Here is a 24,665-nt window from a genome sequence, read left to right as displayed (position 1 = left end):
CAGCTGCGTGTTTCCTTGGGGATGTCTGCCCTCAGCCTGCTCTACCTGCCTCACACCGATGTGGATGCTTTATGAGTGCCCATCTTGGCGAAGCACTAAGCACCTTTACCTCCCACTAAGCATGTGTGTTCAAGCACTTACTGTTGTTTCAGCAGCTGCTCTCTGACAGTAAAGAAGGTATAACTTCCCCAAATATCTAGCTAATGTTTCTTCCTTGCTAGGGGTTGCTAAGTAGCAGTTTTTGTCAACCTCCTATCTGATATCAAAACCTAAGAATATAAATCCTGTGATTTGTTAAGACACCCCTGACGAAGAAATGGTTCTGATTCCTTCAACATACAGAAAAGTAAAATCTGTTATTGCTAGGGAAAAAGCATTAACGTTAGCATTTACAATCTGGGGAGGAGAGGCTTCTTCCACTTATTTTCAGGAGAATAATTTAAGAATTGCATTAAAACAGTCTAGTCTACATGCAAATTTGATTTTTGACCTTTTGTGCTAATCAAAAGCCATAGTGCTAAAAAGCTGTGTACATTATTGCAGAAAGTATGGAGTAGAATTAACTAATATACCTTCAATATGGTTGTAACAGATTTGAAGGTTATTTCACATACTTCACTACATAGGGATCAGGATCTAAATCACTAGAAATGCTTCAAGTAGCAATTATTAACTCTTGAAGGAGATCCTGGAGATATATGTAGTATAGTACAGGTATTAAATATAGCGACTAGTTTTGGTGGTTATGTGAAGTAGGGATATAATATAATAGGCCATATAGATTTGAGGAAATTGCATGCAAAATGATTTTAAATAAAGTGAGTGCGCTGTTAAATTATTAGGGCTACTTTTCAAAAGTATATAAACCCCATTTGAACTATGTTCCTGATGCAATTCACTGAATGTTTCTGGACACTGGAGGAGCACGTGCAGAACGAATTACCCACCAAAAAGCACACGTCATTCACACACGCACAGGCCTCTGCTGCCATACACAGTACACACCAGAAAGTGAATTTTATACTCACGGTTAATTTGGTGCTTCTTATAAAATCCATTACCGGCACGATCTTTTTTCCAGTGTTATTCCAATAACTTTTCATTTCTTTGTCTGTGAGAGGACTCAAAGATGCTTTCTGGTCTAGGAAATGAAATCACAAAGCCATATACTGTATTTATTCATATATATTTTCCATAGAGGATCTAGCAGGATGACGGGTAAACTGGGGGAGGAGATGAGGAGAGCTGTCTGGACAGTCAGGGCTGCTGACACAGAGAAATGGGTCCCGAGAAGCCCCCCACCCTCCCCATTTAGCAAGGATCATATAGGTCACCCCTGAGCTGAGCTATCCCAGCTATTAAGCAAGTTGGCGTACCTGAAAAGATTGGCAGTTTTCTACTTGACCACCTTTCCAAGATTTTTCCAATATATTTTTGTCTGAAACCCAGAGTCAGTAAGTACCGCTGGGGAGGCAGAGAGGGCCACTCAGCTGTCTGTGGCAAGATGTGAAATCCATGAGGATCTGGAATAGGGAAATGAAGAGAATTTCCAGTGTCACATTTCCTTTCAGTTGTAAGAGAAGTTACTTTTTTTGGAGGAAAAAAAAAAAGCAAGTCTAAGAAGGACTGAAATGTAATCCAGAAAGCTTGCCAAAACAAAGGTGACCAAACCAGCCCATCCAGCTATAACTGGGTTTGAAATTCCAGACTTTGCAACCTTTTGCATCAACAGCTTAAATTTTGCTGATGCATAAGATAAAACGTGTTCTTTCTATTTATGCACTTTTCAATGCTGATCATCCAAAGCGTTAATAACTCAACACTTCAGTAACATAACATCCTGATCTTTTAACTGCAAGAGAAGCTGTTTTGTTGTTCCCTGAATCTGTGAGGTTTGATTTCCTACAGATTTGTGCTTTTACCATCACCACCACCATAATCCCAGGCTTCCTGCATGTCCTTTCTGATCCACCCAGCTGGCATGTGACAGCCCGTGCTGTGGCTTGTCCAGAGTTTGTGACTGCAGCTGCCAAAGTCCCTGTGTATCAGCTGAGTCGGTCTGCCCTGACCTCGGCGAGGACAGATGCTCAAAGCAATGGTATAAACCACCTTTGCTTAGGGAACCAGACTGGCCCTTTCCTCCCTCTCCTTTCCCTGCAAAAAATAAACCTAGATTGAATGTCAGTGTCACTTTTCACAACGGAGTGCTCTGTTTTCAGTGAGTTCTGCTTTTAAGATGCCAGGCTGTGCGGTCACAGTGACAAATGGAGAACCCCACTCGGAGCTCTCCGGACTTACCCCTATATAAATCAAAGCGAGTGGACCTAATATTTCCCTTGTAACATATTCTGCTTCTGATGGGTTCTCAGTTTTGCAGCAAACTGCATTGTACGCTTGGATTTAAATGTGTGTCTGCTCTTTTTCCTTGGCAATAAGGAAAACTTTGAAATCAATTCAGTCCTTACACTCCAGAAGAACTTAGACTAAAATTGGACAGATGATTGTCACAGAATAGGAAGGTTATTTAAAATAACATGTTCGTGAGATGTCTGGTATTTCACACCCACTGTTAAAATGGGGTTTAGCTCATATTTTTAATTTCACCTATGTGAGATACAGACCTGCAGGTTGGATGCTCAGTGGTACCACACTGACAATGAGCTAAACTTGTTCCTTGTGATTGGGTTTTTTTTTTGGTGGGCAGTGTGATTTTAGGCCAGATCTGAATAGATAAGTGGAATAACCCCTACTGCTTCGGTTGACTTCACCTAACACTGTTGTGAGTTATCTCAGCATCCAGTCTAGGAAGAGGAGCCGCATCTGCCCTGAGAGGGATTTTTGGACAGAAAGGAGGGAGGTTGGAAGATGTCCTGCCGGCGTGAGATGTCTCACACCACTGCACTCTCAAAACCCTGATACTCATTTTTTCTTGGCTATCTATCCCATTTAACTCCTAGAAACTTCAGTGATCCCAGAACCTGCACTTGGAGAAACTTGTGTAAAATTGAAGCCATTCTTTTAACCAATAGATGTTTTTGTAAACAAACATATTTGAAGGTAGCATTGGCTCTACTCAGTCTGTTTTATAATTGACTATAGTACTATAGGACTGGGATCTTTACTCTCCCTGTTTTGTTTTTTTTTCTTCTTTCTTTTCCTTCTTGGGAGGAGTAGAAAATGACTGGTGACACTTTCAGAGTCATTCAGCGATTTATGAACACAAACTGAGTTTCAGTGCAACACTTGCACACTTTTGCTGCTTATGTGCGCCTGAAAGTCTCACCCTTGCTGTAAACTGAAGGGGCTATGTGAAATATGATTTTATCTTTTTAAAAATCATATTCAGGGAGTTTTATGCTCCTTTTAATATCAATACTTCTGTCCCAGGAAATTCTCCACAAAGTCACATCAGCAAGTAAACGGTAGACAGGGATTTTACAACCTCTGTGATAGATAAGTCCTCATTTTCCCTCTTTGAACAACCCCAAAGCTACTGCTAGAAACCCAATACATGGATGGTCTGCAACTTGCAAAACACAATCTAGTTTTGTACAGGTTTCCAAAAGCAAAACAAAAATGAACCAAACAAGTTTACTTATGTTAAATGTTTGCACAGTTTTGTGGTAAACACTTGGTTTCCTAATTCTTATTTGTGTTTTTCAAATAGAATTTCTTTTCCTCCCCAAAGAGGCAATCCTTTTGGAAGCCTCATTTATCTGCTGAGTGCCGGGGCTCAGCGGTGCTGCAAGGACTAAGCCGTCTGACCTGGGTGCAACTCTTGCACGGAGCGGGCAGCACCTCAGCCTTTTGGATGACCCTGCTGGAAGCGGCAGTGAGAAGTGAGCTACACACCTAGTTTGTATGATGAAGATGGAGGCTTTTCAGAATTTGACCTGAGAAATGTACTTTTCCCTTTATGTTTTTCAATCACCAACTCAAAGCCAAGTGTATCGGGGTCAACTATGTTCCAAATCACCAGGTTAATGATGGTAAGAAATGCCTTTTGTCCCCTAGTATCTCTTTTGCCAAAATGTCATGCCCATTCCTTTTGAAATAAGGCTGTGGTCACCAGAATTTAAGCATCTGTTTACTCCAGGAGATACAGTGACTCAAATTGACAGAGGAAACCACGTGCTGCAGGACTGGGTGCTCCTGGCTGGTGTGAGATATTTAAAAGACATGTAAATGTGGTACTTAGGGACATGGTTTAGTGGGACTTGGCAGGACTAGGTTAATGGTTGGACTCGATGATCTTAAAGATCTTTTCCAACCTAAATGGTTCTATGATTCTATGCTACTTGAGTTCACCCTGCCAGGAGACGACAACAGCCTCTGCAAAGCCCTTGTTTCCTCTGGATCCTACTTGTCTTCAACAGGCTAAAGGAAACCTGGCTATCTATTCCCATCCTTGCAGCTGAGATGCTCTCCAAGGTGGCGGTCAGTCCATTAGTGCTTGTAGAAGGGAGGATATTTTTGGAAAGTGAAGGCCCTGCTGCAGAGATGACCATCGGTGACCGATGGAAATCCACAGAGATGGGAATGAACTTGGGTCTCACTGTCACCACAATACACTGCAAATCTACCTTTGAACAAAAGATTAGTTGCAATAATGAAATTCAACAATGGAAACATGAGGCTTCATGGATAAAAATCATCTTTATGGGGATTTGCAGTATAAAGTCTGTACTTCACCTTAGTACTGGTTTGATTACCTAAATCACGTACAATCATAACGCATATCTCAGAAGTTAATTTCCACCCCCCCCCCGAAGTGTAGAAATGTCTAAAGCTCAAGCTCCAGACTCTTTCAAACTCTTTTAAAGTCAGCCACACACACACGAACAGTATATAGTGCTTAAGAGCACGTGAAATCTGCTGTTACCTGTATATATGTGCTCCGTGTAATCAGGGTGCTTTTTAGCAAACACGTCCTTTATCTTGTCTATTTTGTCAGCCTTGACTTCTCTCACAAACGGTGTGTACATAACCGAAAAAGATACTTCTGTAGTGATGGCTTCTTCAATCATAGCCTAAAAAAGGCAAAAAATTTATACATTTCATGTTGGTTAATGGCTACTTAAAAAAAAAAATTACTTTCACAGATGATATTTTCCCTTTAATAATTGCACAGTCATGCAAAGATAACATATTTTGGTCTTGAATATTAATTAGGGGGGAATTTAAATTAGTTCCAGAAAACACTGCCTATCTATACTCAGAAAATCAATTTAATGGAGAAAGAACATTTGTAAACAGTTTTCACTGCAGCAAGCCTATGTCTTCAATGAGGAGAAAAGTATTAGATAAATTACCTTTTAGATGAAAAGAAAAAGTGATTCCATGCTCTCTGAAGGTCACATCTTTCATCTGAGGGTTTTATTCAGTCCTTGGGAGCTGGTTAAACAATACTAAGCATTCTTATTACCCCTTGGGTTGGCATGAATCAGACACTGTGCCTATACGGGATATTAGTCTTAAAATATTACATTTAAACACCATTTGCATTAAGAGTAAAATTCACTCCTGTGCAGAGGGCAACACGAAGCTTATGAACCTTGCCATCCCTTAAAACCGACTCAAATGATGCATTGTGCTGGTCTTATGTGGAGAGGTGGATTTCACGCTCAGTGGACCCCAATGAACTGGTGCTGGAACTGCCAGGAGGAGCTACCAGCCTGGAAACAGCCTTGCTCGGTCCTCTTATCCATCAGCGCAAGGGAGGTTGAGCTGCAGTTCCTCCTGGGTTGGGGTTTGGATAAGGCCACGTTCAGCGCTGCTTCAGCTGCATCTGTTGCTAACAAAGATTTTGTCTTCTTGGTGTGGGCAGTCCTTTCTGGAAACTGGGGGAACTGCAAGGCTTCATTAATGTATCTTGGTAAAAGCGTAAACACGGTTAATAGTGACAGTACTAATGCAAAGTTAATAGAGGTCGTCAGAAAAGCATGAGAGGGAAAGACATCTATTTTTTTAGCAGAGTGTTTGAATCTCCCAGATCACCTTACACACTGAAGTGATTCACAGAAGGTATCATTATGGGACTAGCTTGGTGTTTTATTGACAAGTCCTTGCTTTTGTTGTCCAGTCTATCCTCCACCTATGTAAAATCATCCAAGACATAATGTGCCTCCGTGAGTCATTTGTTTAGCTGACGACTGGTCCCACTGACCCAGAATGGAAGGCTGAGAGTGCCAATTAGTTAAATATCTATGTCCTTCTCTTTAATGGCTTTAGACAACAGGTCCTCTGATATGGTCTTACGCCAGTTTGTTTCCATCCTGTTTATTGGTATGGGGTGTGCAGAAATACCATAGAAATGCTGTAATCGTTTTGAGCAGATATTGGGATAGGCTGCCATACGTGCACCCTGAGTGCTCTTACACTGAATACTCTGCCTGGATGTTGAGGGTATCACTGGGGATTTGTTTATATTTCAGATTACTATATTTAGTCAGCCCATTATCCTGCATTTACTAGAAAGGAAGCAGTCTGGAGTGGCCAGAATTAAGCCCAGGAAAATTAACAAGCTTCAAATGTGTGTAATAGTATCATGACCACCCGGGGCAGTAATAACCTCCCCCCCTGGTGAGGAGGAGTTCCAGCTTTCCACAGGCACAGCCGTGTTATCCATGGTTAATGCCACAGATCTGGAGGTATCAGACCAGAAAATAGCAAGTGTGTCCTCCTGCCAAATGCTCAGGGGCCCATGAATGGATCCGTGCCCGTTCCTCCCTGCAGGAATACTTACCAGTCTGCACTGATTTATAGGAAAGTGATTTTAGGTTTTCATATTTCTATGGACTTTAATTATCTTGTTCTTCAGGGCCCTTAGAGGACCGGTAGCAAAACAATGGTACCAATCTAGCTTTCCAAGGTACATTTAAAAAACCCCAGAGGCCTACTTGCTCAAGTTTTACTGAATTTCGTGTGTAAATATAGAGAAAGAATTAGGTCGCCTTTATTTTGTGTGACTTGTTGGGTATTCTGCTTATTTTCTATAGCTTGGCAACCATTTCTTAATCTGGATTAATATGAGCATGTGAATGTGTTTTTGGGTGTATCCATGTACTTCAGATTTAAAATACATGGAGTGAGGCAGCGAGATGAAAACGTGAGTGGCTGGACCAGACAAGCTCTGTATTGTGCCCGCAAAGTTTACTTTTGGCTTTATCATCCTCAAGAACAGTTCAAAGTCACACCTGTAGTATCTCTGCATTGCCATGTACCCATGGCTACTCTGCACAGCATGCAAATAGCGACCAGCTCAGAGGGCAATAATGGCAAAATGTCAGCCAACGGGGAAAAGAATAGTTTCTGGTCAATACTGCTACTGAAGGTATTATTATTACCCAAGAGTATTTTTTTTCCCCAAGCTACTGACCCTGGACATAGATGCTATTTGTTTTATTGTCCTCTTGGATTTTTATGGGGTAAAGTCTTTAAGGATATAAAACTTCAGCCCATAAAATCTTTGGAGGAGAAAACTTTATACGATGAAATCCCTAAGGATTTTTCTGCTTAAACCTTTATGCACTGAAGTCCATACTCGTGGATGAATATCTGGCAATGTGTCCAGGAAACAGGGATGCCTACAGAACATCATCTCTCATGCTGTACACCGTGCAGCTACTCAAGATATAGTCATACTGTGGAGAAGACTGCAAGGCCTCCGATGGACTTTCAAGAAAGTCCTTGCAGAGAGGACAGGACAACTGGTTTTTCCCATTTGCATGTGTTTTGGTGTCTTGGCATCTGAAGGGTCCTTTCTGCGATGTCCTCTCAGATAGATACATTGGGGAGGACGTTGCTGTTCTGCCCTGGGAGTGGAAGAAGTGTCAGGCTCTTTCATCAGTATGGGGGGACAGATGCTAAACTGATACAGATGATAAAGATAGATGATTTTTTTTTTTCATATCTCGCAAGTGAGCTCTGCAGTGATATCTCATCACATGGTGCTACATTCCAGCCTTCAACTCCAGCAGAGTTAGAAAAAGTTAAGTCCTTGAGATGACCTTAAACTATAAGAAAGAGCTCCTCTAGCACATAATGTAAGGACTATGATTGACATGAGTCCACTGAATTTGGTGGTTTACCTCAGTAGCAGACAAAACTTATTACTTCAGCAAAGATGCAAGAATTCACTCAAGAAGAGGCTGCAGAGTAATCTGATGATAGGGAAGATTCTTTTTTTGTAGTTATGGGACTGACTCATGCTCTGCTATGTCAGGAGGTTTATATCCCTGTTTTGGAAGTGTGGGGAATGGGAGAAAGTCTGCAGAGAAACCATCTGGAGACAAAGTGTCTTAAGTATTTATATTGTCAGCACTTCTATTAAAATACCAATTAATTCCATCTTGAAACACAAGCGTTCACAAGGTTTGAGGGATATACATTCTATCACGACAATTAAAAAGCCAAAAGACATTCCTAATCAACAGCCTTTGTTTTGATCAAGGGTTTAAACATATATTTCACCCAACACCACATACTTCTCTTCTCTGAGCACCTTGGCTCTGCAATATCCTTACATTCTACCATATCTAGTAATGTTACATTTCACAGACCTGTTAATAAAACTTAAAGTTTAGCCTAAACAATCTTATATTGTCCCTTCAACACCCACTAAAATTCTGTTAAGAACTCATAAAATGAATAGGTAGATACACAAGAAACAAAGCTTTTCGGTGCCAACTTTTGATGGCAAATGATATAACTATTTCAATATTTTTATGAAGCTCTTGCCATTTTGCCTGCTTAGAGCAGACATAGAAGAAGAAAAATGGCACTGTAGCAAAAAATTGTTCATAACAGTGACAGTAGCTTTGCCTGCTACAGTCCCTAACCTTAATCCTCTTTAACTACAGAAAGGTTTAATTTGGAAAATCCAATTATCTTGACATCTGGAATTAGCCAAAAATTTAGATATCTTTCTAGTGTCTTATCTTGCAGCTGCAGTGCACACTCAGACACTGTCTCATTTACAGTACAGCAGGAATTGATGCTTTTATTGATGATTTTTATTAATGCAATGATATCAGTCAGGGTAAAGCCATTAGCCTCTTCTATGAACTGTTTCTACTCTTAGGCTGGTAGTTAGAATTATGGGTGCACTGTGGTGCAGCCTATGTGCTTTTCTCTATATCTTTCCGACCATAAAGAAGTATCTGGCAGCCCTGCCACTAAGTCTGTTGCTGTTGTGATATGAATATCTTCTCACCAGCATGATCTTCTTACATCATTTTTATTTTTTTTTTTTTTTCTGCGGGAAAAATAAGTAGACAGAATGCCAGAGCATATCCTTTTCTCAATATGTTTATGGTATGAATAAATCATGTATTATACAATAGATGAGAACTTTCTGCTTATCTACCATGTAATGCCTCCCCATTAATGTAGGTCACATCAAATATCAGCTTATTTGGGTTCTTAAGTTATTAACGTATTTAAGTATCTGCGAGTTATTTTGTATGCAGTGTGTTTTGAAAGCGGATTTGCGGAGTGGCACAGTGATAGATCCCTGTATTCTGCTGACTTCTGAAAGGCAGAGGTATTGCAGATGGGTTACCTTAGGCTTCAAGATCTGTTTGATACTCTTATAAGTATCTCTTTATGTTTGGGGAGAAAAGAAATCCATGCTTTATATCCTTCCAAAGAGAGCAGTATTCATTAAAGAAAACCCCAGAATACATAAAGCATGGAAAAGGCTGGAGGCTGCTCTTGAAAATCCATGTCCGTGATGCCGGTAGGCAGGCAAGCAGGGACTTGGAAATGCAATTCCAGTACAGGGAAGCTCGCTGCCCACAAACCTGTTCTCCAGTCTCACAAACTCACATGCATGGCGAGTGTCACAGGAGTCGTCAGCTCTTCTATCACTTGCTACCAACTGAGGATCTTACCCTTTCATCGCAGCACAGGGGTAATATGTGAAAGATTTCAGTGTTTCTTTGCTACGGTGGAGTGACTCTGAGCCCAGTGAAACAGAGGTTGTATTTGCTTTGCAAGGCTGATCCAGAGCACTGACAAGGTCAGCAGCTGTTACTGCTTGGATTACGGTTCACTGCCATCGGTGCCTACCGTGCGTCTCTGTACCAGGCAGGAGCTCTAGCTCTGAGCATCCCTGCAGAGGTGGCTCCTGGCCTGGGCCACCTACCCCTGCCCCAGCTGGGGTCTTGCGACTCCCCAAGATGCTGCGGTGTGAGCAGAGCCAGTCCAGCGGAGCGAGCCGAGCTCCCTTGGATAGTCAGCACGACTGACACACTGTGCTGGCAGGCTCTCGGCCACCCAGCTAGCTGTGGTGTGAACAGGGTTCTGTGGCGTGGTAACAGAGGCAGACATAAATCTGCCATGGGGAAGTGGGGTAGTGGATGCAAACATCAAAGAACTGCCTCCATGAACCGGTCAGTTATCCTCTACGTGAAGCTATTGGCCAAAACCACAGCTTTTAACCAGTTTTGTTAATATTGCCCCTTCTTTAAAGAGAAGAGAGTTTTCATGGCTCGGAAAGCCAACCGTAGCCTCAGCTGCTGCGCCAGCAGCATGACCAGCAGGTCAAGGTAGGGGATTCTGCCCCTCTACTCCGCTTTGGTGAGACCCCCCCTGCAGTACTGCCTTCAGCTCTGGGGTCCTCAGCACAAGAAGGACATGGACCTGTTGGAGAGAGTCCAGAGGAGGCCACGAAGATGATCAGAGGGCTGGAGCACGTCTCCTGTGAGGAAAGGCTGAGACAGTTGGGGTGGTTCAGCCTGGAGAAGAGAAGGCTCCGGGAAGACCTTAGAGCAGCTTTCCAGTACCTAAAGGGGCCTACAAGAAAGCTGGGGAGGGACTTTTTACAAGCACATAGAGTGATAGGACAAGGAGCAATGGCTTTAAACTGGAAGAAGGAAGATTTAGATTAGATATCAGGAAGAAATTCTTCATGGTGAGGGTGGTGAGGCACTGGCACAGGTTGCCCAGAGAAGCTGTGGCTGCCCCATCCCTGGAAGTGTTCAAGGCCAGGTTGGATGGGGCTTTGAGCAACCTGGTGTGGTGGAAGATGTCCCTGCCCATGGCAGGAGCTTGGAACTAGATGGTCTTTAAGGTCCTTTCCAACCAACCCATTCTACGATTCTATGAAATATACTAATTCCAATAACGCAATTCACTGGGACTCTTCTGAGCAGCAGAACTGCCCTTCCAGCACTGGGAGAAACCTTCACCATCACAAGTCCTCAGCAGGTGTTGGGTCAGCTCCACATGGCTCCTGCTACATCAGGGATGGGTCACAGTTTAAACTCCAGGTTTGTGGTGGTTTTTTTTTGTGAAAGAGGATTATAAACTGTGCTCAACTTAACAGCTTTGGTAGCCTGGGTTCAGAGAGACATCTTAATTCAGACCGGCAGAGCTAAAGGTTGAGCGTCGCTGAGTGCTTTACGTGAATGTAGTCAGAACCCACCGGCCAACACCTGGATGCTGCATCCATCTGGTGACGGAGGCAAGTGCTTGAGAGACAGGGAATGATTCTGGCAAGGACATACTCCTGGGAGAAAGGCGGAATACTTGCTGTAGGGGATTTTCAGGGCTTTTAGCCCAAAAAGAGAAAAAAATTAAAAAAAAAAAAAGAAAAGGAAACTAAAATGCAGAAACTAACTGAAGGAGACGCCAATCCTTCCGAGCACTGAGCTCAACATCTTTTGGGAACTTGACTTAAATGTGAAGAGATGAATCAGACAGCCAGAGATGGTGACTGATGTTGTTAGCTCATAAAATGGACAGCACTGTTCAAAGGGGCAGCAAAAAATCATGCCTGAGTCATTGCAATGGCGAACTACTTTATGTGGTTGAATGGCTGCTAATTTAGTAGAAGACAAGTTGACTGTATATAGAGATGTTTCTGAAAAGTGACTTTATTTTTGTGTGATGTCCTCTGTAGTTCTTCAAGAGCAGATGTGCAGATGGAAAGCCACATAACCAGTAATGATGCTGGGAACAGCACAAACTCCTGCCTGTAGCTTCATCTCTCCAAAGAAAGGAGATGGTACACAAAAAAGGGAAGAGGATAATGAATGTGTAACTTCTTAAGGACCTTTGCAACTCCAGGGAACAATAAGGACCTGAGAACAGCACAAAATGGCTGGTTTTCTACACTGATTTCTCAGGTTTCTTTTGTAAATCTTAAGCTCTGCTTTGCAACCCAGTAAAAGCCAGAATGAATTGAAAATTTAACTTGTGAAATATGCACATTACTTTTGAGCTACGCTGTAGGGTTTTTAAATGGTCTGGAGCTTTGCTGGACAAGTTGTTGCTGTTGAGCATCTTTGAGACACGATTTATGGGCCTCTGTTAACAGTTAAAACCCTAATTAGGTTGGTATTTTGTTTCATATTGGGATTTCACAGCTACCAACTACAGCAAGGTATATGTTACCTATTACATTCAGTATATTCAATAAATCCATCTTTCCTGAAATTAGAGACAATTAATCCATCTGTTTTAATAATTGTGACATTTAAACTAATAACTTCTCTTAGCATGTAAATGTAAGTATGATTCAAGCAACAGTTATTCTACCATGAATGATCTGGTACCAGAAAAACAGAAGTAGGTAGAAAATGTGTGGAGGTAGATATTATTAAAGAAGAAAGAATACAAGAAAAATGTTAAATCCTTGGGTTTGTACATGTAGAATTGTTTCTGGAATGGAAATATCAGCAATAACAACAGCCATAAAAAGCTCCCAAATCAGTATCAACATGATAGAAACTCTCCGTTATGCTATTTTATTTGCCTTCTCAATCCAGTTTTCAATTACTCCGTATTTTTACTAGTGTACCTGAGAGTAGAACAACGTGGATTTTTTGCAGCTGAGTGTATGTCTTACAAATAGCATATTCCAAAGCCAGACTGGTTTGAATCCCTGAAATGGCATACTTAGGAAGAGGCCCATTCTGCCCTGAAAAAAATCTTAATAATTTTAATTTTAACAAATTGCTTCAGCCATGATGCAATGAGACCACAGGAAACCCATGAACTGGTTAGAAGCTGCACTATGATCATATGGATGCCGGTGCGGTGTACTAAGAAAGAACAGATCTTCCTGCTTATGGGCCAAAATCTTTTTGTTCTTCTAATATGCAGGATGAGGAAAATCATTACATCCCAATTTTTCACCAGAAAATTAAAAGCTCAGTGCTTCAAGGCAAGTGTCATCCTTCAAAATGGCCATAGATACAGAAGAGGGAGGATTACCTATTGGTTTTTATGAAGAGTATAAGAGAAATATTATCTGACATGAGAAAATTCAAAATTAATTCTTAAAGCAGCAACAAGCTCCACAGATCTCTGAGACAATACAGGCTTACGCATATTAGACAATTACTTCTGCCTGTACACACAACAGTCATTGACCTCAATGGGATTTTCCCCCAGATTTGATTAAAGAAGGGACTTTTCTGCAGTGAAGTGTGGCACAGCATGATCTACTAAAATAGCCTCAAGAATTAATGAGAAATACATTTTCTCAGTGATACGATGGCCAGGCTGCCCAGAGAGGGTGCCTGTCAGCTCCTATCAGTCATTCCATTAGGAGAATTGCAAAACATCCCTACCGTTGCCAGCTTGGAAACCTCACGCTCCATAGCAGGACACGGGTCAGGCGTGAGCACTCGGGACTGCTGACGGCCCTTGTCACCGGCTGAGACTGCAGAGGAGGTTTTGGCTACTAAGAGCTTTTTCCTTTTAACTTTCTTGCCTTGGATCATCACCCCGCAAGGTGTGAGATAAAGCTGAGCTCTAAAGGAGTTGACAGCATTCATCGCAGCACCATAGGTGTTCAGCCACCTTGCAGGGCTGGGGTATCATTTGCTTTATTGTGTGATGTGTGTATTGCTCTGTGCTTGCAACAGCCCGGATTTTTGAAATGGAAGCACCTGATGTTTACAACAGCAACGAGCGAGCAAAACAAATGTCTGAATACCCGAACCTCCGTGTCAGCCAATGCATGTGCTACTGGAAGCTTTTCTGTGATGTTGGGTTTAGCTGACAGAAGTTTTCTCAGAAAGGCAAGTTTGTGAGCTTGGTGTGCAGCAGCCACAGAGCCAGTATTTTCAATGTGCTAAGAGCAGCTCTGTGGTGGCTGCAGTCTTGGCCAAAACACTGGCATTGAGCTGGAACTAAAGCTAAAAGCCCAGATTACTCCAATGCAAATTAAAGGTCTCCATTTGAGCTGTAGCAAACACGCCTTAGCTACATTATGGAATTAAGGCTTTTAGTACAGATGGTTATGGAAGCATACAGATATGAACCCACAAGTTTGAAATTCCTTCCTGGGGTTCTGTTAGTTTCTGCAACATATATGTTGCTGGTGCAATGGCACTTGGTGTACGACTTCGGCTAGGTGGGGTTGACTTTGGATATAAGTGCATAACGGATGCTAGAGCCAAAGCTTTAGTATAAAAGAGGACACATGGTTTTCACAATGGCATGATAAAAGCAATTAAATTTGTAGTGTGCTAATGAGTTAGGCCTGAGATGTTTATAAATTAGGTAATAAAGGCACTGTATACTAAGATGTCTGTGCCAGATACTGGTGAAATCAGGCTGTGACTTTCAAGGTATTTGCAAAGTTCACGTTTGACAACGTTGGGCACTTTTGACGTTGTAGTATGGGTGTGATATATTTTTACTCATGGAATGAAACATCCAGCTTATATTGCAGAGTTTTGAGCCAGTGGAAATAATTTACAAAGGCGTGAGTAAAACTGGACAGTTTGGAGAGGGTCTCTTTCTATGGGATGACATATCTCAAGTCTATTGTTTGTTTTGCTATTACCAGCTGAGAAATTGCATTGCTGACAATAAATGCCAGGGAGCTTACCTGACTATAGCAATAAGTAAGTTTAAACTTTATCTTGCTGCTACCACTCTGAAGATATCTACCATAATGCATTTAATAACTTTCACATTATTATTTACTGTGATGAACTCTATTTAAGTCTCCTATTTTTAATCTAACAGCCAATACACAAATCATCCAGTGCATATGCTGTAGCGGGTTATGAAAAAAAGCCCATCCGTTTGATTATATGTTAACTTGGAATGTATATTTTCAATCCATGGAATAAAATATTTGAACAGAGAAAAAGGCCCAACTTACTGAATAATATTATCCATTGCAAATTACTTTTTCGCCTCTCATCAGCATTATACCTTTATCTCAGAGTGGAATGGAAGGCAGGTATTAATATTCAAAACCTACACAGGGCATTAGATATTACATCTCACTGTACAGAAGATCCAGAAATAGATGATTTACTTTAAAGGGGATAATCAAAGAAAGCTAATCAAAAAGCTAATCAAAAAGAATATTTAAAGTTGCCTTGATCATGATCCATAGGTACATATACAGGGAGAAGATAACAAGTACTAAAGGATCTTTAAGCTTTCAGAGATGAATGCATAATATAAACTGCTGGAAGTTTGGACTGGACAAGTAAGATCCCAGTTTGTAAACTGGAGGAGAAACAGGGGACAACCATGCAATAACTCACCTATTAGATGGGTTATGGTAAATATTCTATTATTAAACTATTTAAATGGAGATTTCTCAAAACCAGTCTCTGCTTTCCTCTTTTGGCACCAGTGCAGGAAGGTAAGGGTGCAATCCTGTGGTGTTTTTATGCAGGAGGTCAGATAATTCATCAATATGAGCCCATCTGGCCTTAAAAATCCAGCAGTACAAACCTTGCAGTGTGCCTAAGAGGAGGTACACAGTCACATGGAACAGATTACTGCTGAAGAAGAAGAAGAAATGTGTAAAAGTTAATAATGAGGAGGGGAGCGATTTGAGGATGTTTTGAGTTTTGAAGAAAGAGGACTCCTGGCAGTTGATGTCAGGGATAGAAGAAGTTCAAAGGAAAGTATAAAACCAAAATCATGAGAAGAAAACCAAAGGAGATACAAGATAAAGACTGAGCATGAGGAATAGATCAGGAGAGAAAAAACAGTGATTTAGAAGTAGGATAAATAATAAAGAGCTTTGCAGATGTGAATTAAGGGCCTGAATTTTTTGCAGTAAAGACATCAGCTGAAGGATTCGAGTGGTCTGTACAATGTTTTGAAGCCATGAAAGAAGTAGAAGACAGGCTGTGAGGAGGAAAAGCCTTTTCCAGCAGTTAAAAGAATCGTAAAAAGAAATAACAAAAGTAGTCAATGACACACCAGCAGATTATATACATGACCTACTGATCAAAGCAGAGAGTGACATATCTGATCTAAAAATCTTTCTTCACAGAAGTGAAAAACAAACTGTCCTGTTCACCATCTATTCCCTTCCTCCTCAGAAAATTTTGCTCACGGTTGTGAGCCAACGCTAGCGAGTTCTGGGGCAGAGGAGTAGTTAGCAAGAAAAGCGTGCATCAATAGCTGTTGCTTTGGTTACAAAGGCACATGAGCACGTATAGTCGTGACAAGTTATTTTCAGCTTTACACCGTGAAATAGAGAGAATATTAATAAAAAAGCCTATGCTACCTCTGCTTGGTCTCTGCGTAGTGGAAAGTCCCAGTGCAGCGTCACATGCTACATCATCCTACATAATTGTAGCTGTGTGCTCTAATGACATTGAAGTCACCCCTGATGCCGAGTGCACAAAACTCATCAGCTCGGGAAGGAAAAGGTTGTTACTGGTGCTGGGGATATATCTTCAGGAACAGTGTTTCTTAAGTGCCAGCTATTAACTTGAGTGGGAGCCGTACTGGGCACCCAGCTGCCTCTACTGCGTGTGTGTCAGCATATAGATACCACTGAATCCTTAGCCTAGCCCACGCGAAGGCATACGCACAAAAGGCATAAAATTGCAGAGCAATCTCTGTCTCCCAGTGAAAATCAAGCACGGTGGGGGAATCAAGCAAATGGTTAGATCTCTACTGACGTTTCAAAACTTCTGCAAAGATGACAGCAACTCAGGTTCAGGAGAAAGGCAGAGAACGAGTGGGAATGGGGCACAAACAGCATGGTGGTGCCTCTTGGTACTACGGAGGTCCAGGGAGGCCCACGCAAGAACTCTCTGTCAGGAAGAGAAGTGAGCTGTGAGCTCTGGAGTGAGGCAGAGAGAGACTGGAGTCCTACCACTGCCAAAATCCTTTGGCCCTTGCTATCTAGGAGATGATGGTAATGGCTGGAAGCGATTCAGTAGCTCCACTTCTGTTCTACTTCATTCCCACCTTAGCCCAACCACAGCTTCTGGTTTAGACTCTGTGAGGAGGCATCGTGATGAATCTTGTCCTTCATGTCACTTTTTCGGCCCTGTTACATAGCAGGACAGTCTGAATGCCTGGGGGAGAGGACAGCTATGACAGTTCCTCCTTTAAAGGTTTATTCTTTGAAGCTTCATGTCCATGACATCAAGAAGGGAAGTCAATGGATACCAGGGTTAAGAGACAAAAAAAGACATTCCATTCGAAGAAATGACCCCTTCATAAAACCTGTTTGTGAACTCAAGATTTTAAACGAGTCTGACCCAGTGGGGAAAAAATCAAACTGTTCTATACAGAAGAAATTCTCTGCTGGAAAGCATATAAGAAAGTTCACAGGCATTGCAAACACTAGCCCAGTGGGTAATTCTCTGAATAAGATGCTCTTTGCACTCACAGCGGTACTGAAATTCAGCAGCTCCCAGGACTGAGATTTATTCCATTTTACCAATAAGAATGCAACTAATAATAGTTTTAAAAAGGAAGAATTTACCATGTAAGTGAAGATAAAAGACCAGATTCTGATCTTTATTACGCTGGTTTATGTCAGACCTATTTTGCACCACTTTACATAAAGTACATATGTCACAGATGTTCTCACAGAATAAACCCAAAATAAATGGGATCAGAATCAGACTCTGAAATTTTATTGCAAGGGACATACATTGTTCCTAGTATCATTAAATTCCTTGTATTGACAAGGAGGACCTGAGGGCCAGGTTCATTCTGGGAGGTAGAAGGGTCTTCCACCTCCTGAGGCCCCAGTGCTGCGCTACCTCTGAAATGGACTTTGGTCCCATTGAAACCGGGTGGGTGATAGCTGGGACACCACTGGCAGTGATAAACTTCTGCAGCAATAAGCTTCTCCCAGCAAAGGATCTAGCATCCATTCACCTACAAGTCTGTGTGAGAGCTCTCCTCAGAGCAGAAGGGGGTACCCTTAAACTTAAATTTGTGCTGATATGGCTGAAAAGACAGCTCAAATAAGTATCACTCAAAAGACAAGTCTCATTGAAGTCAATGGTCTACTCCCCACATAAGTAATCTTTGTAGACTGGGGTCTTGCCTAGCCATTCTTCACAGAGCACTTCAGGTTCCTCTGAGACCATTCATTACAGTCATTTTTTCCTCCCCTTCCGGTTGAAGAGTTTGGAAAGGTGTCAGAGGATTAGTATCATGCAAATTGGAAAAGGCAAGTGCCACTAAGGTAGGAAGACTTCACAAAAAATAGCTTAGGGAACTATACAGTATCCAGAATTAAATTTTATAGCAGTCCATAAAATTGAAGTATGAGCCAAGGGTTAACAACCTTGAATTTTGCCCTTAAAATTAGTCCAAGAAAATCTACTTCATTATAAATACGGTAGTACTATGTAGTGTCCTGTTGATTGATATGCCCAAGAGCTACCTTTGTCGGCAGTCTTTTAAGCAGTAATCCTTCATTTTGGTCTTAATAGTGAGATAGGCACCTCCTTCCTCATTGGGCTATCAATTTTTACCTGCCAATACAGTTTGATGAGCTTGCTTGTATGCTGCTCAGTGCCTCCTGTCAGCCAGTACATATAGTCAGCAATCATGGTGCTCCTGATGGCAAAAGCAGAATAAATGAGTGTACAGGGAGAGAAGGACATATATAGCAATATTTAAATGAGGTAATATTAAAAGAGGATAACATGAGGTTTGTATCAAAAGATTACGCATAACTCTCAGTCTTTGTCCAACTTTAAGACAAGCATTAGGAAGCATTTTTTTACCGTTAAACTATCTGCAAGCAAGCAACCCTACATTTTCTTTGAATAGCTTTTCCATGTTTCACTCTGAACAAATATTTAAGGAATGCTCTACAATATTTTAGTGTGGCTGAAGTATCATATGTAAGTACATTTCTTCTAGGACAGCATCAACATGTATAACACCCTGTAGCTTAGCAGACTGGGAATATCACTTGTCTATGGCAAGCTCAGACATGGTTCACCTTTGGTTAAACTATATTTTAAAGGAAACCCCCAAAATTAAAAGTAGTCAGCTATCTTGCTACCTAATTGAGTATGCTTTAGTACTCCCACTGTCTGTGACAATCATTGCATTACTCTTTCTAGACTGAGGCATATTAAAAAACTATTGTGCAATGGATATTAATGCAGAGTCTTGACAGACTTTAGAAAAATCAGTTTGCTTTTATGGCTGCCTCTCCACACCGCTCTCCGTTTCCTTTCCTCTAGAGATTCCAAACCCAATTAAATGTGACTAGATGTAATTCCAAATTGTCACTTTAGTCAATTAAACATATAATAATCTTGTGTACCTAATTACTAGCACCAAAAGTTTATTTGTTGATGTAGTGCTATCAATGTGTACTTCTGCATGTTCCCCTTATCATTGCCTATATATTAATTGTGCTTTGACATTACTGTAAATTGAATTTGAAATTTCCCCCTAGTTCAAAGTGTCTCACAAACAGTAATCCCAATCCTGTTGTAATACCCTTTCAGAATGTACTTTCCAAGGCTGTATTATGTTCTTAATGAGATATAACCAAAAATACATGGATTTAACAATAAACGTTTCAGAGCAGGCCCAGTATCAGGGGGTAACATATTGTTACAAACAGGAACTAAATCTTCCCTCAGATGTTCTCATACAGCTCCCATTAATTTCACTGGGAGAAAAGCAATTCAGTAAGGTCCATGGATTTCTGCAAAAGCACTGGGTTTAGCCATAAGCATTATCCAATTCTCATTCAAATCACTGGCAAAAATCCTTTCGACTGCACTAGAACAAAGAGTGGTTTCTAATTGAACATCGTTAGCCCAGCCGGCACAGGATGAACAAAGGATGAAATCCTCATTGCCTTGAAAACCATTGACAAAACTCTCACTGACTCCAAACAGTGCCAGGGTTTAATCCCAGGAATGACATATGGATCCTGTGGATGAAGCAAAGAAGGTAAGCAGAGCATCCAGCTTTGCCTGCTTGACCTGGTGATGGTTTTGAGGAAAGACCTCCACTGTGTCCTGAGGTGCAACAGGGAAATAACCATGCGGCACAAAATTGAGGGAAGACTTTGAATGAATCTGTCACGTTATTCTGTACATTTGGTCTACTGGAGGTGGTCTACAAAGCTTCCAGCTCCGATGGCAGTGGCAATACCTAGTCCGGAGCAGTGCACACGAGCAGTGGTGGTCTCCTGCGGCTACCTCATCAGAAAGAAGGGACTTTCAATCTAAATTTAAAGCAATCCTCAAGCTCTAAAGCCCTGTCTTTTTTTGGAGTCAAAGGACATTTGCAAGTGATCATTTACAATTTGGGATCCTATAGATATATCACCCCCCAAGTGCTGCCATATCAAAGATCAAAACTGGCAAATCCTTAGCCCTGAGCATCACCCCGTCGCTGCCTGCCGCTGCGGGAGCACTGCCATGGGTCGAACGCAATCAGTCGATACAGAGACAACCTCAGGGTGCTTTGCCATCCCTGCTGCAGGCCACGGACTGGCAAAGCGAGGATCCGTCCCACCGGCAGCACAACACAACATTCAATTTGTGACCTCCCACGCCTTGGTGGTAGCCAACGATTTCTTCTCCCAGTGTGGCACTGCTTTCAAAGGTGGAGATGTGCGCAGAGCCCGGGACAAATCTGGAATCAATTCTCAGACAAGTCACTTCATCTTTCTCTGCTTCTCAGTATCAGCTGTAAAATGTGGATGATCGTATTTGACTGATTTACTTATTTGGTGTGCAAGTCCTCCTGGAGCACTCTTTTGCTAATTCTTCGCAGCGTGCTCAGCACAATGTCTCTCTGATCGTGGCAGAGGTCTCCAGGCATCACGGCACTCCAGACAAATGCCTTTCCTCTTTATTCTTCCTTCTTCATTTGTTCTTATTTAAATAATCAGAAGCACACTTACATTTCCAGCATTCGTGTTTGGTTTTTCAACATCTGCTTTTATCCCTGCTAGAGTTCTCCTGTACTGCCATGCATTACATCAGGAATGGCGAGGCACATACATAAAATCCCTCCGAGCGTTTCTGAATGCCTCCATCCCAATTTTACGTCTCAGTTCCTCGGCCATCAGGGAGCACACACAGGTCAGGACCGAGGCTTGCTACTGTGACCTCGGGGCTTACGAGGGACTTAAAAAATTCCACTTTCAAAAGAAACACAAGCATTAAGGCTCTATGTGTATGGCCTGTGTCCAACCCCAAATGTGTCCAAGTCAGAGAATTTTCTTTGAAGGCCTCCAAGGCTCAATTCACAGAACTAAAATGTCACATGTGATAGGGAACTATGAATTTCCAGATGCAGGGACACAAGTGAAATTATGCTGTCTGAATATGGTTACAAGGCCGGGCACTGACAAATATTTAGGGATCTAAATACTTGTAAACCTAAGGATTGATTGAGATACTCAGGCAGGCTAAAAGCCTGGCTCCCATTGAAATACATGAAGGCATAAAGCACTGAGCTGGGTTCCTAACTCCCAGCGACTACCTATCCATGTGGCCCACAGAAAGCCAGGTAAGAAAGACTTTCAGTAAAAGACTAGTGAGCCCGTGAGACACTCTGAAATGAGACTTAAGCAAAATATTATTTAAGGAAATATTAGTTATGAAAATATTATTTAAGCTCCTCAGCCAGTGACCCAACTCATTAACATCTTTTTCTCCCTCCTTTATCAGAACGAAAGCCTATTGCATACATGTATCTTAAGATACCATACTTGCTTTTATTTCTTTTTTGGTGGCTTCATGTCTAACAGCATTTCCGCAAAGCTGACCAACCTTCCTTCAATGATACGGCTATCCGGAGGTTTTTTCTTTATTTGGAGGGCCTTTCTTTATTTTAAAATAGACTCATTTGTGATAATATTTTACACTGTGCAATGCAATGCTTCAATTTCCTTCAGTGTACTAATGAAGAAGAGCAAAATTTGCTTTCCCCAAACTGAGACAAAAATAAACAAAATAAGGGATGGAATTCCAACTATCTGACCGTGAAGCTTCCCTTCTTACGTCTGATGAAATTATCCCAGGAAAAGGCAAAAAATTTAGCTGAAATAGTCACTCTTACAGGTAACTCCGCAATTCAGGTTGTATGTTGATGTATACATTAATCTCTTCTTGTTTGGGTTAGCTTACTATTACTTACACTTTCACCTATACTAAACACACGCTGTGTCTATTTTACAAAAAGTTTGGAAGTTAGTAGCAGAACCAGCTGTAACATTCTTTTCTACTTGCACATCGACAACAATCTGCAGACTGATAAAATGCTAAATACGAATCAACAGGGAAATCTGTAATGACTATGCTAGCCATCCACTGTGAATTATAGTCAATTTTATATGTAAAATTATATGTGGAATGAAGCATACAAAAGCCTAGAACATACTGTAGGACTGCATTTTTATTAAAGGTTTAGGGGGATAATATATATCTTCAGAATGAAGCTGAGTTGCTTCATTGTTCACTGGAACTCCATAGATAAAAAGAAGCTTTATGGTGAGTACAGCAGGGATGGGTAGGATTAATTCCCCTCCCCAACAGGGATTTGGGAAGCGCGGAAAGCAGAAGTCCTTGAAAGAAGAAATTTCCTGATACATTAACTGATATTCCCAGAAACAGAATGGAGGACCGCTCCCTGCCCTTTTCGAATATCAATACTGTATATTCAATGCGATACGGAATGTTGTCAGTTGGGATCACCTGTTATGTCATGAGGAGACTTCGGACAAGTAATGTTGGCCAGCAACAGACCTCACTCTGATGTGTACCTCTAGAGTGACGACATAAGAGTTCAACTTTGAACCCTCCTGAGCACAAGGGACATAAGGTACAAAAGAATGGGAAAATAGCTCCCATTTAGACCATGTAATGCATTTTTCTGGATGAGATGCCATCTTTGTTTTTTACCAGGCTTTAAAGATAGTGGAATTAAACTGTAATGGTAAAGAACGAAGATAGGCGCATTTTCTTCCTACTTCTGACAATCACTTCATTGATACTCAGAAATATTGGCCTCATATTTACAGAACCATCCGCCAGTTTTGAGTTACTTATCTGAAATACTTAAAACATGCCTGAGTTTTGGGTGTGCAGCCCTGCAGCCCACCAAAGGGCTCTGTGTAATATAAGAGCTGAAGTAGTTCTGACAATACACCTTCAGGAACACCTTAAGGGATGTCAGAGAATATGTGACACTTGCTTCTTTCAAAACATGAGGCTTTATGTTAAAACAGTTTTTTTTTCCTAGTTGCTAGTTCAGGCCAGTATGAAGTTCCATAACTTAACCAAACCCATCTGGGTTAATGCAGTAAGCCTGGATCCAAAGATATCTTGCAATATCTGCTTATTCTGGCCACTTGGTGGTGCAGAATAATAAGATATCTTTCTATATGTGCGAGCGAAGAGCACACCATAGATCCTAAACTGTGTCCCTCAGCCCATCTCCAGACATGCATAGGACTTGTAATAAGAGTCAAAGGTAGCTTTTGCTGCTCGACAGCTGCTGACACTAAGAGCCAGTGTACAGCCAAACCCTTTGCAGCAGCCACACAAGTCTGCAACAAGAAAACAGGTGGTACAGGTGTAAGAAATCCGTAGGGTTTTCTGGAATGCATCAAAATGTTACATTTCCAAAGAAGACAAGAAATTAGCATTGTTGCTAAATACTTCTGTGTCCATTTACCACTGCAAATACTGGAAAAAATATGAGGGAAGACTCAAGGTCAGCTCCTTAACCCTTGATTGCTCCCCTTGAGCTGCACAGGAAGGAAAGAAGCCCTGAAGGGGAGAGGAGGGCTTCTCTGCAGATGGTAGAGCCTTAGGAATAATCACAACCTGTGCACATTAGAGTAACTTTCACCCTTCTATACTATTCAGCCCCAATTGCTGCTAAGATCAGGAGGCTGATAAGTGGCAGAAAATTACCTTTGCTCCCTACTTCAAGTGATCTCACCTGGCCCTGCAGTAAGTGGTACTAATAGAAGGCCTCAGCCATTGCCCGGTGATGTTAGTCCTATGCAGACTTGCTGTTTGGAAAGGGTAAGTGTATCTCTATTTTTTTCAGTTTAACAGGAACTTTAACATTCCTATTTAGTTCGGCTCTGATGCAGACACCTGGGTATTTGAGATCTCTACTACAATAGTACTGAGTCTAAGAAACAAGATGCAAAATTTAACTACTGCTCTCTTCTGGATTACCTTTCTTATTTTCTTCTGAGATTGGAAAAGGAACGGGATGTTTATAACCAGGATAAGTAGGAGGTAGTTATTTTAATGCAATTATCTTATTTGAAAAGTGAACAAAATAATATCAGTTAATTTTTAAACATCTCCATATATCTTAAATATATGTCAACTCATTACTTTGATGTTATGGAGACACTTGGAAACCATTAGATGATGAGAGATAAACAGAACTCCGGAATACTGAGCAGGACT

The 24,665-nt window shown here is 41.4% G+C and overlaps 1 protein-coding gene across 1 annotated transcript in view; it reads right to left on the bottom strand.

Annotated features, from left to right (window-relative positions):
* LOC104159005 (spermatogenesis-associated protein 16-like) overlaps nucleotides 1–19,164 on the bottom strand; it is a gene marked incomplete at both ends in the record, with an annotated part of 29,880 nt that extends 10,716 nt beyond the window's left edge. Inside the window, 5 exons of the mRNA XM_009696797.1 lie at nucleotides 1,029–1,141; nucleotides 1,377–1,523; nucleotides 4,883–5,030; nucleotides 18,723–18,807; nucleotides 19,148–19,164. Of these exons, the coding sequence (XP_009695099.1) occupies nucleotides 1,029–1,141; nucleotides 1,377–1,523; nucleotides 4,883–5,030; nucleotides 18,723–18,807; nucleotides 19,148–19,164 (510 nt within the window). The remainder of the gene's footprint in view (nucleotides 1–1,028; nucleotides 1,142–1,376; nucleotides 1,524–4,882; nucleotides 5,031–18,722; nucleotides 18,808–19,147) is intronic.
* Between the last annotated feature and the right edge of the window lie 5,501 nt (nucleotides 19,165–24,665).

This window comes from Cariama cristata, unplaced genomic scaffold, assembly GCF_000690535.1.
Source record: "Cariama cristata isolate BGI_N322 unplaced genomic scaffold, ASM69053v1 scaffold5043, whole genome shotgun sequence".
Taxonomy (NCBI): Eukaryota; Metazoa; Chordata; class Aves; order Cariamiformes; family Cariamidae; genus Cariama; species Cariama cristata.
Note: the sequence above shows the minus strand (reverse complement) of the source record. Positions and strands in the feature narration are given on the sequence as shown.